Here is an 18423-nt window from a genome sequence, read left to right on the forward strand (position 1 = left end):
TCTTGCAGTTTATTAATTTTCTCTTTTGCTGTGTCCAAACTGCAGCTGAACTTGTCTACTGAGTTTTTCATTTGGATAATTACATTGTATATTTGGTTCTTTTTCAAATCTTTTATGATCTCTGCTGGTACCTTTGAGCTCGTTTTTTATTTTTTTGAACACAATAAATACAGCCATCTTATAATTGGTGCCTGGTAATTCTAATTTCTGATATTAGGCAGTCAGTTTTTGCTGTCTTTTTTGCTGGTTCTCATTCATGGTGCCTGTTTCCTTATGTACCTGGTTGTCTTTGACCATGTGCTGCTAATTACCATTGGAAACTTGTTTTTTAATTGCATACTCCCTCAGGCCCAGAATGAAGGTGCCTTCCTAAATAAAGGATTTTTATTAACTTCTTGAAGTATCTTAAAGATTACTTAAGGGTATCTATTTAATAAAATCAAGACTTGAGATTTCTTGGACCATCCAGTCTGATGTGAATTGGAATGCAAATCTACGGCTGCCACCTCTCAGTGAGAGGTTTTCTTTCTTTTCTTCTTCCTGATTTGCTCAGAGCCAAGGAATTTAGTTTGGTCCTGTATGATGGGAGAACTGGATCATCCTTGCCCTGAGAGTGTAGCCCTTTGTGGTCCCAGCCTAATGTGTTGATTTATGAACCCTTCACCTCATGAGTACATTAGACCACAACTCCATTTAAGTGGATAGATAGGCAGATGTCTTTAAGGAAAAATTAGCTTCAAGTTCCTCCTGACTTCTTAGTTCACACTTTCTCCTAAATCTGATATAATAGTTCCTTTCTGCCTTGTCAGTGCTTTGATGCCTTTATGAAAAAAAAATTAATATTTTATCTAGAATTTTTAGCTGTTTTCAGTGAAGAAGTGATCTTAATAATTTAGCCTGCTATTACTGGCAACCAAAAATCCCTAAAAGTTATTTTTTTAATGTGAAAGAAGCACATAAAAGAATATAAAATTTATTTTTGGTTTAAAGAATACTAATAAAATGAATACCTAGCTTAAGAAAAACTAAATTATGTTTTAATTATAATGTCTTATTAGTCGAATTCATGAAATAGCCATGAGAATACTTAATTCCTTATATTACTAATACTAACTACAGTCATTAGCCACTATTTAACATAAGCATCACAGAATGCTAAGAGTTGGAGGAGATGTTGGAATCTGGCTTTAGTCTTTCAGTTCATAGATCAGGAATCTCAAATTTAAAGTCTAGAGTGAGTTAACCATTTTAATGCAAAATAATTACACTTACAAAGTGTAAACAAAAGGGGCTTACTGGGCTTACTGGGCTTAAAGCACTGACATTCTTGCATCTAAAGTGCCAATAACGGCTAGAATCTATCTGCTACATTATCTTACTCTGATATTCAGATATGTTTATATTTTATGGTATCCAAAACCTAGTCAAGTTCACAGGGCAGAGTCAGAAATTTGCCCAATGGAAAAGTACGTTCTAGATTTAAGGGATGGTCCCAGTTTTGTCTGTCAACAAATAAAGCAAGGGCTAAAATTCTACACTGTATTCCTACGTTACCTGTTGTTGCAAGGACAATATGTGGACCACTCCCATAGCTGAGGCAGGCTATTTTTTTGCCACTTAAAAAATCCAGTCTCCGAGGTTCAATGGTGCTCTGGACGTCACCTAATCCCAAACAGCCACAGCAGTTTGTGCCAAGCACAAAAACCTGTGGGGAAAACCACTGTTAGTTCAAGCGGTTCTACTTCTGACAAACCCATAATTACATTCAAACAGGCACAGTGCTCCTAAAACAAAACTGCTTTATTATATAATAATAAGAATCTACTCTCTGTACTTTTTTTTAACCTTAATTCCTTAGTTCCCCCAAGATCTTCAGTCTAGCAAATGCATTACTGAAAATAGAATTGGTTGAATTTTTTCTCCAAAATTACCTCATCATTTACTGTGGTATATAAAACTTCATTGCCAGCACTTCCAAAGACACAGGCCTGACGAATTAACTGCAGTTCTTCCTCAGAACAAAGGGAGAAAATTGGCCACTTTCCCACATCTAACATCTTCAAAGATGACAGAGTAGCCTGTACTGGCTGAAAAGGAAAATACATATATTGAGACTATTCATTAAAAATTTAAATTTCTTTGCCTCTTTTATTTCTGTAGAAGAGCTAGCACTGGTTTCAGGAGAAACCAGTTCTTTCTATTTTTGAGAGGCTCTCACCTCTGTGGAAATTGCCTTTACAAGCAACTGCTTCGGTACTGCTCTCACTGCAATCAAGAGCCAGAGGCTCTGGACAGAGTCAGATCTCACCCATTAATTTTCCTCAAGGACACAGGAATCATACAAGGCTAAACTTTAGGGAGCTGAGTGTCTAGCAACCTCTTTAAGTGTTGGCTATGTCTTAAACGTAGCTCTGGAAACTAGGCTGGTTGCAAAAGCAGGAAAAATGAGAGAGAGGACTGTTATTTCATCTGCTACCCAAGTTGTAACAAAAAAAAAAGCCCTTGGAAAAGAACAATGCTGAAGGTGACACCAAGGAAACGGTCCAGAAATTTCAGGCCATGGGTCAGTTCTGACCTTCAGTTCCCTCATCCATTACTCAGGTTTGGGTATCAGTAGAAAGAAACACCCAGAAAGTGTGTGTATTCGTTTGCTAGGTCTACTGAATCAAAGTACCACAAATGGAGTGGCTTAACAACAGAAATTTATTTCTCACAGTTATAAGGCTTGAAGTTCAAAATCAAGGTATCAGCTAGGTTGGGTCCTTCTGAGGGCGGTGAGGGCAGGTCCTGTTCCCCGCCTCTCTCCTTGGCTTGTAGAGAGCCATATTCTCCCCGTGTCTTCACATCATCTTCCCCTCTATGGGTATGTTTCTGTGTCCAAATATTCTTTTTTTAAGGACACCAGTCATACTGGATTAGGGCCCATCTTATCCAAACTACATCAGCAATGACCCCATTTCCAAATAAGGTCACCTTCTGAAGTACTGGGGTATCTTAGTCCATTTGGGCTGCTATAACAAAATACCATAGACTGGGTGGCTTAGAAACAAAAGAAATTTATTTCTCACAGTTCTGGAGGCTGGAAATCCAAGAACAAGACACCAGAATAGTCATGTTCCTTGTTCAATGCTGGTAACTTCTTACTGTGTCCTCACATGGTGGAAGGGGCTAGGGATCTCTCTGGAGCCCCTTTTAGAAAGGCACAAATCCCAATCATGAGTGTTCCACCCTCCTGACTTAAGCACCTCCCACTTCTTAATACCATCACCTTTGGAGGTTAGCATTTCAACATTAGAATGGGGACGGGGGGGACACACAATTACAGCCATGTGATTAACAACAGTGATACCTTCTGAGAAATGCAGTGTTAAACAATTTTGTCATCATGTGAACATCACAGAGTGCATTTATACAAACCTAGATGGTATAGTCTACTACTCACCTAGGCTATATGGTATAGCCTATTGCTCCTAGGATGCAAGCCTGTATAGCATGTTATATACTAAATACTGTAGGCAATTGTAATGTATTGCACTACAATGTTACAATGTCACTAGGCAATAAGAATTTTTCAAGTCCATTATAATCTTATGGGACCACCATCACATATGTGGACTTCTACGTGGCACATGACTGTAAACTCAAAACAGAACACATGTAGCTCATGAGCATCTGCACTCATGATTAGAATTAGAGCATTAATGTGAATATTATAAAGCTACTTTAAAGAGAGCTTTTATTGATTTGCTATACTGAAAACATTTTTACTTATGCATTTTTCAACTTTCAATATTTTTGTAGATTACAATAAGATGCATAAACAGCCAACACACCTATCAAATGGCATGTTTGGCCATGTCTCTCAATAATCATCATACTCTTGCCCAGGGTGGGTGGCTCAGTTGGGTGGAGCATCATCCTGTACACCAAAAAGTTGTGTGTTCAATTCCTGGTCAGGGCACATATCTAGGTTTCAGGTTCAATCCCTGGTCAAGGCACATACAGGAGGCAACAAATTGATGTTTCTCTCTCACATTGATGTTTCTCTTGCTCTCTCCTTTCCTCTCTCTCTCTAAAATCAATAAACATATCCTCAGGTGATGATTAAAAATGAAAAATAAAAAATAAGTAATCATCATACTCTTGCTGGATTTAAAGGAGGAAGGGGTTTTCTAAGGCCTGTTTTTCCCATCAGCTACTAAGTCAACCTTACCAGGAATGAGTTCTGGTAGAAAGATGGTCGTATTAGATACTTATTTTCTACAGACCTGAAAGGATATTTGCCCCTTCCACCCTTAGGAGTGGCCCTGCTGACACCTTGGTTTTAGACTTCTAGCTTCCAGAGCTAGGAGAGAATAAATTTCTGTTATTTTAAGCCCCTCAGTTTGTGGCCCTTTATTAGGGCAGCCACAGGACACTAATACAGAGGCAAAGCAGTTTGTCACTGCTAATGGAATCACCCTGAGTTAGTGGCAGAGCCTGAACCAGGGAGAGCTGCATGATGCCAAATCCAGCGACTTGACTTTACCACGCCACTCGAACTGTCAGACCCTGTCCCAAACATGATGTCTTTTATTATCTTTTGGGCAGCACCCAAGGTCACTTTAGAGCAAAGGACAGAATCTAAGCTTGTACTTTAAATTACCCACCTCCTTATCTCATCAAAGAAACAAATTTTTTATGAGGTCCTTATTTTAATATTTTTTCCTACTTAACTCTAGAAATTTCAAAAAGAACGTTTGGGATGTGGCATCAAATACTTAATGAAGATGTCCTATGTGCTAGTTAAAATAGTTCTTATGTATTATTTCTAATCTTCTCAAATGTAGGCATAGATATTGCTATCCTGGTTTTACATATGAGGAAACTGAGGCACATAGGAATAAGTAATCCTCCAAGATCACTAGCTTCTAAGTGGATGAGCCCAGATTTCTTTCCACACATCATCTCTTGCTGAGTAAGAAGTTCACATAAAAAGTTATACTACTGGTAGACCCAGTGTTTGCTTGCATTTGCAGAGCTTCGGCTGTTGTTCACACAGAGTCCGTAAGAACAGGGCAGTGATGCCCACTGTGGGTTGTTGTCATGCATGAACAGGACAGATGGCAATATACAATGAAAAACAAGCAGTGATATAATGATTGACTGCTACTTCATTGTTTCCTGTCAAGCAGGCTTTTGGATTTCAACCTGCCCTGCTACAAAATCAAGTCGTTTCTTAGGTGCCTAGAATCCGGTTTTGAATTCAACCAGGAACTAAACACTTATCTACAAACTATTAGTTCTGAACTTTCTTCCTGGCCCACCTCTACAAAACCTATAGTACCCAGCTCATAACTCTGCTGACCACTGGGATTCCAGTGTGGTTGTAATGTCACCCGCAGCTGTATAGTTGTGAAACGACACTACTGGTCAAGAGAACACTGGGTCTGACAGTATCATTGAACATTTATTGAGTGTCCAATATTAAAGATATAAAAATGGGACATAATCACTCCCTTCAAGGAGCTCAAAATTTAATAGAAAACAAATAACTACAATATAATCTAAGTACAACAGAGGTGTGAATACACTGCTTTTTAAATCTGGCAGAAGGCTGGCTGCTGAAGGATGGTCATCAAGAATTCTTTTTTCTGTTGTTCATATGGAAAATAATATAATAATTAATAATAATACAAGAATAAACTGTTTCTCAAATTCACAACTGTAAACCTACTTTTGTCCCATCCTGCATAATAGAAGTATATGGAGTACAAGAATTCACATGCAGCACCCTGTAGGAGCCTCAATCACGCTGTAGCCACCTGCGGGATAGGAGCCATCTCTGTAGGAGACACCCAACTACCTCTCTGCCCAACTGTTACGTCAGGGACCGGCTGAATAAGAGCCAAGAGGAGGCAACAGAAAAATCTGTACGGGGAAAAAGGCACTACACCAAAGAATGAGAGCTTGGCAATATACATCATCAAGACTGCGTTCCTGGAATTTACAGTCCTAGTTTGGCCCAGGTAACCCTCCTTCCTCCACAGAACACTACCATCGGCAAGAATTAATCCCAGGCCAGTTCTCTTTGACTACTTTGTTCACATCCAGTCCACCTCCCCCATCTTTTGTTGGCATCTGTTTAGGAAATGCAAAGTAGCAAAATTATAATTAGCTCAAGGAAAACATAAGGAAATAGAACTCCATAAAGTTAGAGACCAAAATGCATTTTATTATTCCTTTGAGTATGTGCTACCTGTGTACTTGTTTTTCCATCAATATGAGAACAAAGTAGATTACGAAACTTCACTTAACTACAAACAATTATTAAGTTGTCATAATTCAGTTTAAAATACAGCATATGGACAAGAATGAAAATTACATGTTGGACTTCTTGGCAAAAAAATTTAAGAAAACCAGTCAACACCTTGCCCTTGGAAGATTTCCTGGCAGTATAACCCACCCTTTGTATGTAATAAAGTAATTTCATTGCTAATTCTTTGAGCACATTCTTTTATTTTATAAAATCTGTCTCCAGACAAAAATTAGGAATTTTCCTATTAACATTCTGTAAGACTCACAAGTCCTATATATTACTTTTCTAAGCTATTTTTGGAGTTTCCTACAAGGGGTCACAAACAAGCACTTTGAGTCAGCACATGGTAATACTCTAATTCAATTTTAGAAGCTTCTGAAACTATGCTTGCTTTGTATAATTATTTACATTGTTCAGTGTATTTTGACAATATTTTATTTAAAAAGAGTGGAAACAGAAATGTGAAAGTTAATAGTGGCTTTTTATCTTTAGTGGTGAGATAGTTGACTGTGTAATGATTGAACTGCAGACATACTGGATATCTTCTGTAGGGCTTCTTCTGCTGTTACTTCTGTGTGGTAGAAAATGTTACTGTGGAGATGGTTAAGGCAGGAACATTTAGTCCTGTGGCTACATACTTGATGACTGTTGTTTCAGATTTTTTGTTTACATGTAGGATGTCAAAGGCATGTTCATTCATCTTTTTCATTACTACTCCCTTTCCCCCACCCCCAGCTTAGTAAATCATATATTTCTTAGTGGAGCTGAGAATTGATGTCTGCTCTTCATAGCGATTTGGAATTTTCCAATCCCAGGGAAAATTTGACCAAGGTCTAAAATTTATTTTTCTTTATCTATAGGAAGTCAACTCTAAAATGAAAATTTTCTACTTATTTCCTTTTAGACTTAAGAATCTACATTTATCTCAGCAGGAGGATTCCCATAAGAAGCCATGTGGTAGTTCCAGAACAGTTAAAACACTGTTTGGGTTTTATAGCTGTTAACTCCCATGCCTAAGACATAATTCCTTTATCTTCTCTTTACCATATTTGAGTTTAGCTTATTTTCTCTTTTTTTTAAAGTCATTTCAACCTGCCTAGTTTCATTCAACATATGGGATGCTGATTTTACCACATACTTTTCCCTCAGTGACTGCACAGCACTTAGCCCAGATGGAAGAATTTCTTCCCCCTTTTTATGGAGAAAGTGGCAAGGTTAGAAAAAATCACACCCTTGAAGCATGTATTTCCTAATGCATGAAACACTTCATCAAACATTTATTGTTCATCTGATGGAAAGATCAGTGAGATAGTATCTATCTTTGAGGGGCTCACAGTGCAGTGACTAAGATGCCAACAGATAATTTTCTGGGTATATAGAATGTAAAGGATAAAGGAGCCAGCAGAGAACTATGGATATTGTCTAAGGAGGAGAGAAAAGTTTCCCAGAGATGGTGACATTTGAGCTGCATGAGGAGTTCTGGCCTTACCCTATTTTCACAGGTAATGCTGCCCTGCAGAAGGGCTCGAGTTAAACAACTCAAACTCTTGGAATGTTTACTCCATTCCCAGAGATTTTTTAAAAATTATAAAATACTTAATCTTAGATGGCATGTTCTTAATTTGTCATAGATATTCTTTAATTTATTTCTGTTCCATCACATCTGAACATTACAGCTTAAGTTGAATCGGTGTCCAATGGATGTTAAAAGTTTCACATCTTTCGGCATGCACATTGATTTCCATAGTGTTAATATCTGCTCTTCACTGTTAACAGCTTAACTTTAACTTTTAAAAATAAATTTTAGACCTTGGTCAAATTTTCCCTGGGATTGGAAAATTCCAAATCGCTATGAAGAGCAGACATCAATTCTCAGCTCCACTAAGAAATATATGATTTACTAAGCTGGGGGTGGGGGGAAGGGAGTAGTAATGAAAAGGATGAATGAACATGCCTTTGACATCCTACATGTAAACAAAAAATTTGAAACAACAGTCATCAAGTATGTAGCCACAGGACTAAATGTTCCTGCCTTAACCATCTCCACAGTAACATTTTCTACCACACAGAAGTAACAGCAGAAGAAGCCCTACAGAAGATACCCAGTATGTCTGCAGTTCAATCATTACATAGTCAACTATCTCATCACTAAAGATAAAAAGCAATTTAATGAAATCATATTTAATAATGTCGATATTTATGACTTAAATTGGATTCTATTTACAACCCATATTTCAAGTGCTAACATGAGAACACTTTATCTGATACTATCTACAAGTAGTTAGAGCCTGATAAGAGACAGACAAAAACATAGTCAAAATAAGGTCAATTCTTGCCCTGCCCAGGTGGCTCAGTTGGTTGGAGCATCGTTTCGTAAACCAACAAGTTGCAGGTTGGGGTGAGTTCAGGAGGCAACCAATTAACGCTTCTCTCTCTCTCTCTCTTCCCTTCTCTCTCTTTAAAATGAATAAAAACATATCCTCAGGTAAGGATTAAATAATAATAACAACAACAATAAAAATAAGTTCAAGTCTTAAAGGTGTTCCTTATTGTTTTATAGGCCCTTGAGGATACTGTTAAATTTTTGTTTTCCTCAGGTATAAAAAGGTCTCTCAGAATACAAGGCATAATAATATATTCAGAATACTTACAACTCAGACCATGGCAATTAATACAAATCATTACTTCTAACGTTTGGGAAAGATAGGCTTGCTTTAAAAGGACCACTTGGGCTTTTCTCACTCATAAATTTATAAAACTAGATCTGGTTGCCAATGTGGAAAGATAATTTCATGTGACAGTTATTCCCACACAACCTTCTCTATTAATTTGCAAGTACTTTAAGAGAGGGAACCGTTTTATTGCCAAAACCACCACAGGGTAGAATGCAGTATATTCACTGAACACATCCTCTGAATAGCTTATTGTATGTTGGGTACTAACTACATTGAGAATTCTTCTATTTTTGCCTCCTAACTCAAAATCCTTTTCCATATCTGCCCCAAGCTCACTGAATAAAAATAAAAAGAGAGGAGGGGGATGAGAATTAAGAGAAAGGGAAGAGCAAGAAGAGGAAGGGAATTCAAAGGCAAAGAAAGGAAAAAAAGAAGGGGGCCCAAGGAGAGGTCTGGCTGCCTCACTGCACTTTCCGACACCTTCGTTCCTGGTGGGAGGGAAATCTTGCTAATATGTCAAATAACTGAAAAGTATCCAGGGTTTGTTTTTTCCCCCACCTCATCCCTCTACCATTCATTGTAGGCACCCAGTTTCCTTGGTTTCTGGTTGACTCTTCCTTTTTCTTTTTGTAAAAATAAGAAGATACATGTATGTGTTTTTATTTCTCAATTTTTTCTTACACAAAACAATACCTTACTTTTTTGTAATCTGCTTTTTTTTTCTTTTACTTAACAGTATAACCTGGAAATCACTTGATATCAATTATTAGAGTTTTTGTTTTTTTTTTAACTAGCTTTCTATCCTGGGTTTTTAAGAAGGAAAATAAATAGCTTTTTTTCAGTGTCTTTTAGAAATTTCAAGAATAGTAACTCTTTAAAAATTAGAATGGTTACAAATGAGCCATTCTGTTTATTTGACTAATTGGGTTAAGATACAACTGACTGTATGGCATATAAAAATTACCACCTTGGTGCCCCATGGCTCAGTGGTCAGAGAGTCAGCCTGCACATCAGAGGGCTGCTGGCTCTATTCCCAGTCAAGGGCACCTACCTGGGTAGCAAGTTTGAGCCCCCTCTCCTTTGGGGCCTGTGTGGGAGGCAACCAATCCATGTGTCTCTCTCACATCCATGTTTTTCTCTCTCTCTCCTCTCTCCTCTCTCCCCCTTCCCCTCCCCCCTCCCTTCCACTCTCTAAAAATCAATGGGAAAAAATACCCTCACCCCCTTGGGTGAGGATAAAAAAAAAGAAAAGAAAATTACCATATTCAAATTAATAGCATTCAGTCAGATTCAATTAACATAATTTCATTTTTGTTGGTCAAAATTCCCAATACAGTCAGTATCCAATATACAAAAATGATTCAAGATTAATTAATATTGTACAGTACTATGAAAAAATAGTGAATCTTCTCGCATTGTGAAAAATGCCATTTTAAAAAACATTCCAATGTGATACAAACACATAGAAAAAACAGAGAAGGAAAAGAATATACCATCTTGCACCTTTAATAAAGTTACTATTTACCTGAGAAAAATACAGTTTAAAAATTACATCAGTTCTATTATTAAAAGGTCAGCAGTAGAGGTACTCAATTATAAAAAAATTAATATTGTAAAATATAACTTTTAGATATTATACCTTTTGAGTTTTGGGAGCAGGCTTCAACAATCTGGAAAATGTAACATATGAAAAAACACATACTAAAAGAGTTTAACCTATAATATTTCAACATAGGGAGACCATTTGGAATGTGAAAAAAGCAAAACTCAAACTTTTGGGACAAAGTATTGAAAATATCTTTATTACCTTGGGGCAGGGAACGATTTCTTTTTTAAAAATCCTCACCCTAAGATATTCTTTCCATTGCTTTTTCAAAGAGAAGGGAAGAAGGGAGGGGGAGGGGGGGAGAGGGAGAGAGAGAGAAACATGGATGTGAGAGAGACACATCAATTGCCTCCTGAATGTGCCCCGGCCAGGCCAGGGATGAGCCTGCAACCAAGGTACGTGCCCTTGACTAGAATCCAACCCGAAATGCTTCAGTCCAAAGGTTGATGCTCTAACCACTGAGCAAACCCCAGCTAGAATAGATTTCTTAAATAAGACACAAAACAAAAGCATAAACCACAAAGAAAAGACCAATAAATTTTACTACATTAAAGCTTAAAATTTTGGCATAATAAAAGACAAAATGAACAAAGGGAAAAACATGCCAAGGAATGGGAGAAGATATTTTCAACACATATAAACTGATAGCTGAGAAAGGGTTAGTATCCAGAATATATAAAGAATACCTAAAAATCGGCAAGAAATTCAATTTAAAAATGGGCAAAAGATAACAGGATTCACAGAAGAAATTAATAAACATGAAAAGATGCTCAAATAAACCATGGGATTTACTATGGAAATACAATCACAATAAGATAGATCTCACCCACCAGATCTGCAAAATTAGAGCAGGAAAATACGTAGTGTTGGTGAGGATGCCGACCAAAGAGCACTTGAATTGCTGGAAGGAATGCAAACTGATATAATAACTTTAGAGAGCAATCAACAATACTGTCTTTCAATCTTTTTGATACATAATATATTGAAAAAAAGTTTCACAAAATCTTATCCTTACTACATGAGATGCTTATATCTTAATTTTTTTCTATTTTACTCTATTCTGTTCTACCCTGCTTTATCTCATCTTTCTGCATTTCACAAAATAAAATAAAATGCTTATCTCAGCCCACTAAAATAATTTCAAGGTAACAAATAAGTCATGTCTTGTAATTTGGGAGACAATGGTCTACATAAACTCTAGAGCATATACCTAATTTTTGCAAAAACAAAACAAAAAAACTAGAAATAGCAAACTATAAACTATGGCATGTACATACCATACAGTAATTAAATAAATTATCTAGAATCAGCACAGATAAATCTCCAAAACAATTTTGACCAAACCAGCCAAAATCACTAAGTTACAGAATGATACATATTTGATAAAGTTTAAAAACATGCAGAAAACAATAGTATTTTAATGTGTTATGCATATACTGACATATATATGGCAGGACTTTGATGGGTATTTTCTTCATATGGACATTTTGATGGAGGTAATGCCAGAGATAAAATATGCCATGTAATTATATCAAGGAATTGGCTTTTCCATCTGACAAGACAGTTTTCAAGATGCTAACCTTAAATTAATCATCTGGGCATGGGAAGATAACCCAATGTTAAGAAAAACTACATCTTAGAATCAGAATGCCACCATTCTACTATTTCCTTTACCATGGACACAGGAATTCAATACAGGTTTGATAATGACAACTCATAATTCACAATTTCTTTCTCCATCTGCAAAATAAAGTTTTATCAACCATAGGAAGATAGTAACTAAATAACATAGACAAAGTATAGTATCTTAAATGCCGTAGAAGAAAAATCCAAAATAGAGAAAAGTTTACTATTAATGTATTAGAATGGCAAAAATGTGTTTTTTACTTCTGGTCTAAATCTATTTACAGATTTCCCCCTTTTCTGCACAGGAGTGCAATGTTTCTTGTAGACCCAGAGCAGGGGCTGGGATTTGGATTGGGAAGATCTTCATTGTGATAGTGTCATGGCATAAGATCATCCCACATGATACATCCTACATGTTACTTTATTGTTTTTATCCCTTACAAGAGTTTTGGGATATATGACTTGGCTCATGTATATAGTTAACTGCACATATTAAAAGTGCTTTGCAAAAATAGTTTCTTATGCATTTCATCGTTTTGTTCAAATATAATTTTAAAACTATATTATTATAGAATCTTACTCTACTGATATTTGCTTTGCAATACATGAAGAAAATGGGAGAGTAAGTGCCTTTTCTAAGCAGAAGCTCCTGCCACTGATCTCCTGCCAAAATTAGATACTCAAGGGCCATGTTTCAAATTTTGGCAAGAGTAATTTTCAAAACCAAATATACATCAACTAAGATAATCTTTTGCGTGACATTTCCTATTTTGGTTGTTTTCCTAAATGTGTATAGTTCAGTAATTTACTTCCAAATTATCCCTGTTTAGGCCAGATAACTTCTTATTCTCACATTCTGTATTTCAAGAGTTTTCTGTACACTCTTAATAACTACACAGTTGAATATGAGTGGACAAGAAGACAGTCTTTCGAAGACTGAACATGATAAATATATACACTCTGTATCCTCTCAAAGAAAAGGTCAAATAATTAATTTCCCTGTATAAAGCATATAATAGGCAGTCTCTACATATTACTGTTGATAAAGCAATCAGTGTTAATCAGTGTGTCTGCTAATATGACACATCATTATTACTTGGCAATGCTTCTGACCTAAATGAGTTAAACTGATTATAGAACATACAATCACTTGCTTAATGCATCAACAAATATTAATTTAGTGCCTGCAGTAGGCATTGAACTGAAAGCAAATACATAAAAGAAAAAAACTAAATAATGTGGAGCAAAAGGATATTCAGCTCCTGGGTGCTTATGTCAACATTACCCCACCCAGTGGTATTCATGGGCCTTAAGAGCTAATAAACTAGAGAGTAAAGCATTTTTCATGGAAAATGATATTTTGCAGTTAATCAAAAGCTTCTAAATGCTGACTACTGTTCTCTAGAAGTGATCCCAGCAGAAAAAGTGAAAAAAAAAGTAATTTCTGCAGAGAAAGCCTAGTATTATGTATTTTGTTAATTCAACTTAATAAGAGGTCAACTCTAAAGCTAAGCTTGAGAAACATAATATATACAAAAGTTTTATTGCAATATAGAATTCGATGCTTTTAACAAATTCTCCCTTCTGGGCAACACAGTTGATGATGCCTTTAGAACCAAAGAAACAGGACATTAAAGAAAACCTCTTCTTTCAGGACACAAGCACACAGTTTACTTGCAGCATCAGTGTGTTAATGGCTCCAGACCAAGCAACTGTCAGTGGAAAATAATGGTTCCCACCTATATGCTTAGCTAAGTCATTAAATATATGTCACCTATAAGTTATAAATAATATGAATATATATAAATACAATATTAAGTAATAAAACATGATCCCAATTGTTGCTTGCGAAAAAGGATGACAGCTAAAATTTAGCTCCACTTGGAGATGTCGATGATTTAGCTTCACTTGAATGAGCTGTCGTACATCAATGACAAATAACAGTAAGATTACCTACACAACTGCTACCTAAAGTGGGACAATTACAAACAGGATGGACAAAACTAAAAAACTCAAAGCACAACTAAAACCCTTGCACAACCTTTAAGGAAATGATATTAACATATGTTTATGATAAACATGATTTATAGAACACAGAAACAGTTTCTATATTAGTTATTTGTAAAAAGTTTCCAAATTTCACCAAGAGTGATAAAACAGATCTTAAGTCCAAAACAAAACTGTATTTGGTTTGAAGAGATTACTGAGCTCCTCAAATGTCACTTTCAAATATGAAAAGTAATCAACATAAACTATACAAACATGTTTAGATTGTTAGACTAGCTAAAATGAAATGGTTCTTGAGACATCTGTAAACCCACTTGAAATTCAGGTCCTTATAAAGAAAAAAAAAAAAATCCTAACATGCCCATTAGATAGAATACTAATTGTAAAAATCTTGCCTCACAACATAACTGTTCAACATGGTAGGCCCTCTTGACAATAGCACATTTCCATTGGAGATTCATTTTGTTCAGTATCATATATACATTCAACATAATACAGAACATCTAATGTGGTTACAATTTATGATCTACTCACATATAATTACCCAATGGTACATTTTAGCTCAAGTTGTCTTCCATGGGGAGATATACATATAATTGATATGAGCTCGGGTTAGATTAGCAAAACTGCAGACCTAATATAAAGGACATATAACCTGACACACTCTGATGTCAGATTAATGCTGAAAAAACCTACTATGCCTTAAGTTTTCTGTAGATTTTCACATTGTTGAGATGGGGTCACCAAGTGAACTAGATACATGTTCCTTCTGGATAATGAGAGCAAGAAGGATCACATCAGCCTTCCATTGGAGGACACTATGAATATCCCTTTCACAGAGGTAAGCTACCTCCTCTGAAGTAAATATCCTCATGTAGCCCTCTATTTTCAGGAGTCCTACATGTCACTCTGAAACCCTGATCATTCCATTCTTGGCCTAAAATCTCTCTTGCCTAGTCAGTTTTGATTTGCAGTACTTCAACTCCAGTAAAACTCAACAGTAGTGGTATCTTAGGGGCATTCTAATTTCAGCTTTGCCAAGTGATAAAAACCAAAATTAAATACGACAAACTCCTAAAGGCATAAGCAAATCCCATGGGTACCCTACATTTAGAGTTCTAGATTAATAGTTTTTTATATCTGAACAGCGTTTGTAATCTACTTAAGTAAAGGACCTGAAGGGAAACACACTTTGCTTTTCTAAAATAGTTTCTCTTCATCAGCCTCTTTCTCTAAGCATTCCTTAATTATGGGCTAAAATTTGGTTAGGCCTGTCTGGTTCATTCAGAAATCTCTAGGAGCAATAATTTAATACCTTAAATTATGACATAATACCAGGTGAATCTTCAACACAGTTTCAAATAAAGAAAAGCAATGACCACCCTTAGAAAACAACTTCACAAGTCATATAGACAGAGGGACATTAAGAAGCAACTGCAAAGTGCAGTAAAATGTAAAGAAAACATACAATTTTTCTCAACACATCTGCAGTATTCCTTTGGCTAGTCTCTTCCACTTAAGAGCCCAGTCTCTTAATTTGATGTGCTAAGTTAAACTGTAAAACCCTGAATAACTTGAACTCAACTTGGAAAAATTATGTTGTTTTATCTTATATTATAAAAGATGATTACATTTGCCATAATGGTCATACTATGGGCCCCCATGAAAGACATAGTAGAGAATGGCAAGGAACATTTTCTCCCAGAAAGACAATTAATTCTAAAAACCAGTTCTCTGTCATAAATATCACCTTGTTTACCATTCAAACCCACAGTAAACCATGGTGTTAAAACTGCAACCCACACGTGTACTCCCAGTCCCCTTTCTCTGTTCTCTTTTTTCATAGCACTTATAATTTTCTAACATTAAATAATTAAATGCTTATTGTTAACCATTCTTTGCTAGAAGGTAAACTCCAGAAGAGATCTTTGTCTGTTATGTTCAGTGACATATCCTAAACACCTAGCCAGGTTCTGATACAAAGCAGTCACTCAATAAATGTTTGTTGAATGAATGAATGAATCCAAGTTGAGAGTTCAGTATACAAAATATTTCTGGAGTCAGTTAAATTTCATTCATACAGTTAACAAACATCTACTGAGATCTGATTGTGGAGGAGACAGATCATATACTTAATATCAGATACTGCTAACTGCCAACCAAATAGAGCAGGGTAAGAGGCTGGACAGCAAGAGCAGCAGCTACTTTAGAAGAAGTAGCCACCTCCCTGAAGTGATGACAATTGTTTTGAGGCTTGAATGAAGTTGGGTGCCATGCAGATTTGGGTGGAGGGGTGAACATGGACAAAACAGTGAATGGATAGGCCCTACGGTTGAGGTGGCCCATACCAGCAATCAGGCCTGCGTGGTGGGAGTGGGGTGTGCAAAGAACATATTCCCATTGATAACATGTGTACGCTACCTAGTGCCCTGGAAAACGGAAATTACATTTCCCCTTGAGTACTTAGATTCTCTGATAGTGCTTCTTTTATTCCAACCGCAAGGCACACAGCAGTGAACTGTTAAAAAGTTCCAAGCAGCCCCAGGAGTCACGAAACTGACTTAAGTACCACTGCCAGGGAGAAACTTAGTACTAGAAAGGTGCAAAGCCAGGAGGCTGAATAAACAGTTAACGTCACTTCCCAGCCTGGGAGAAAGAGCTTCGTCCCGAGCACTGTAGGTGAACTCGACCACTGCCACTCAGCTCTGAGGGAAGTCGGTCGCCGAGCGGTACCAGGCAGCTCTGGGACACGCATTCTGCTATACTCCTGGACTAGACCTGCTCCAGCGATTTATGTAATTCCCCAGAGAACAAAAGCAAAAAGTTCACTCTGAACTCGCCTTCCAACTCAAGCAGAAAATTCTTTTTTGGCCGAGACGGGCCCTCGGAAAGTTATTAGCATCTGAAAATCTCCATTTCCGCGTCTGAGCGAAGCAATGATCTTTCACCTTAAAACAAAGACTTAGAGCGATTTCTCCCCATCCCTTCCACATCAGCTTCAAAACAGCTTCGCCTAGCTTGGTCGGACTTTGTACGCTCTCCCTGGAAACCTGGACCAAATGTCTAAAGCACAATGAGTCAGGGAGCGGCCTGGGGCCCGGACCCGGGTGAATAAATAGACGGGACGGGAGCCCAGCGTGCAGGCGACAGAAATGAAAACAGCAGCAGCCTACGCGGGGCGGCGCGCGGGAACGGAAAGACAAACTCTGAGGCAGACGCCTCACCCCCAGCTCAGGACGCCCCCCGGGGGGCTGGCCCACGGCAGCGAAGTCTCCCGGCAAGGACACCCCTGGGGTCACGCCAAACGCAACCCCACACCGGGTCCGCTACCTCCGCCGCCCGCCTCGCGCATGCGCAGCGCCGGGCAACCGGGAGGACGTCTAATCCCAGAGGCGCCGGCCCAGCCCCCGCTAGCGGGTTTGCGCACGCGCAGCGACGCCTAGTCCCTAGGCCCTGGCGGCGGGGTAGCCCCAAGGCCCGCGCCTAGGCCGGGCCCGCGCGACTGCGCTCGCGCGGAGATGCCCTGGCCCGCGGCTGGGGCGAGGCTGTGGACTCAGAGGCCGCCTCTCGGGGGCTGCACCGTCGGGGAGCTCAGGCAGGGGGGGCGGGGAGAGGCGGCCCGCCCCGGGGATATCTGAGATTGGCGGCTTCAACCCCGGCGCCCCCTCCTGACTTTCTGCGCCGTCCCCCAATCCCTACCTCAGCGCAGGCTCGAGCCGCATCCGCTCCGCCTCCTGCGTCGCCGTTACTGCACGGTCTGCTCGGGCGCCGCGGCGATTTGGCGCCTCCCCTTGAGCGGCCCGGCCTGGGCGAGATGCGCTCGGTGCGGGGTGGACCGGGGAGGGGGAGAGGAGCGCGCGCGAGAGAGGGGGCCGGCGAAGGCGCCCCGCCCTCCTCTCTGTCTCCGCTGCCCGCTGCGCCCCCGCCGCTTCCCGCCGACCCCCCTCCTCTGGCGCGGACCCCTGGGGCCGGACGCCGCCTCCCGCGCTGGGTCCCTCTCTGCCCATTCCTCCGAATTCCCATGTGGGACACCCCCACCTTCTCCAAGGTTTTGGTCCCCAAAGTCTTGGGAATTTGGAGGTGCCTGAGGGTGAGGTGTATGATGCTGTGGGCGACCTTTTCTACAGTTCCTCGGCCCCAGCTTTCCTAGTGGTGCTGCCCCATCGGGGATCTCAAATGGCTTTTTCACACGGTCCCCCCTTGTTGTCACC

The 18423-nt window shown here is 38.9% G+C and overlaps 1 protein-coding gene across 6 annotated transcripts in view; it reads right to left on the minus strand.

Moving 5' to 3' along the window:
• Window positions 1-18128, minus strand: part of RCBTB2 (RCC1 and BTB domain containing protein 2) — a 37205-nt gene extending 19077 nt beyond the window's left edge. For 2 of the 6 annotated variants that reach the window (XM_081125827.1, XM_081125828.1), the window contains exons 1-3: window positions 5717-5778; window positions 1932-2087; window positions 1555-1705 (exon numbers count right to left, since the gene is read on the minus strand). In XM_081125827.1, coding sequence (XP_080981953.1) covers window positions 1555-1705; window positions 1932-2087; window positions 5717-5734 — 325 coding nt within the window. In that variant the 5' untranslated portion in view covers window positions 5735-5778. Of the gene's footprint in view, window positions 1-1554; window positions 1706-1931; window positions 2088-5716; window positions 5779-17052; window positions 17572-17911 lie in introns of those variants that run through there. The other 4 variants (XM_081125825.1, XM_081125823.1, XM_081125826.1 and 1 more) reach the window with 4 other exon arrangements.
• Window positions 18129-18423: the final 295 nt, after the last annotated feature.

The sequence above is a fragment of the Miniopterus schreibersii genome (genome assembly GCF_964146895.1).
Source record: "Miniopterus schreibersii genome assembly, chromosome: 2".
NCBI classification, from domain to species: domain Eukaryota; kingdom Metazoa; phylum Chordata; class Mammalia; order Chiroptera; family Miniopteridae; genus Miniopterus; species Miniopterus schreibersii.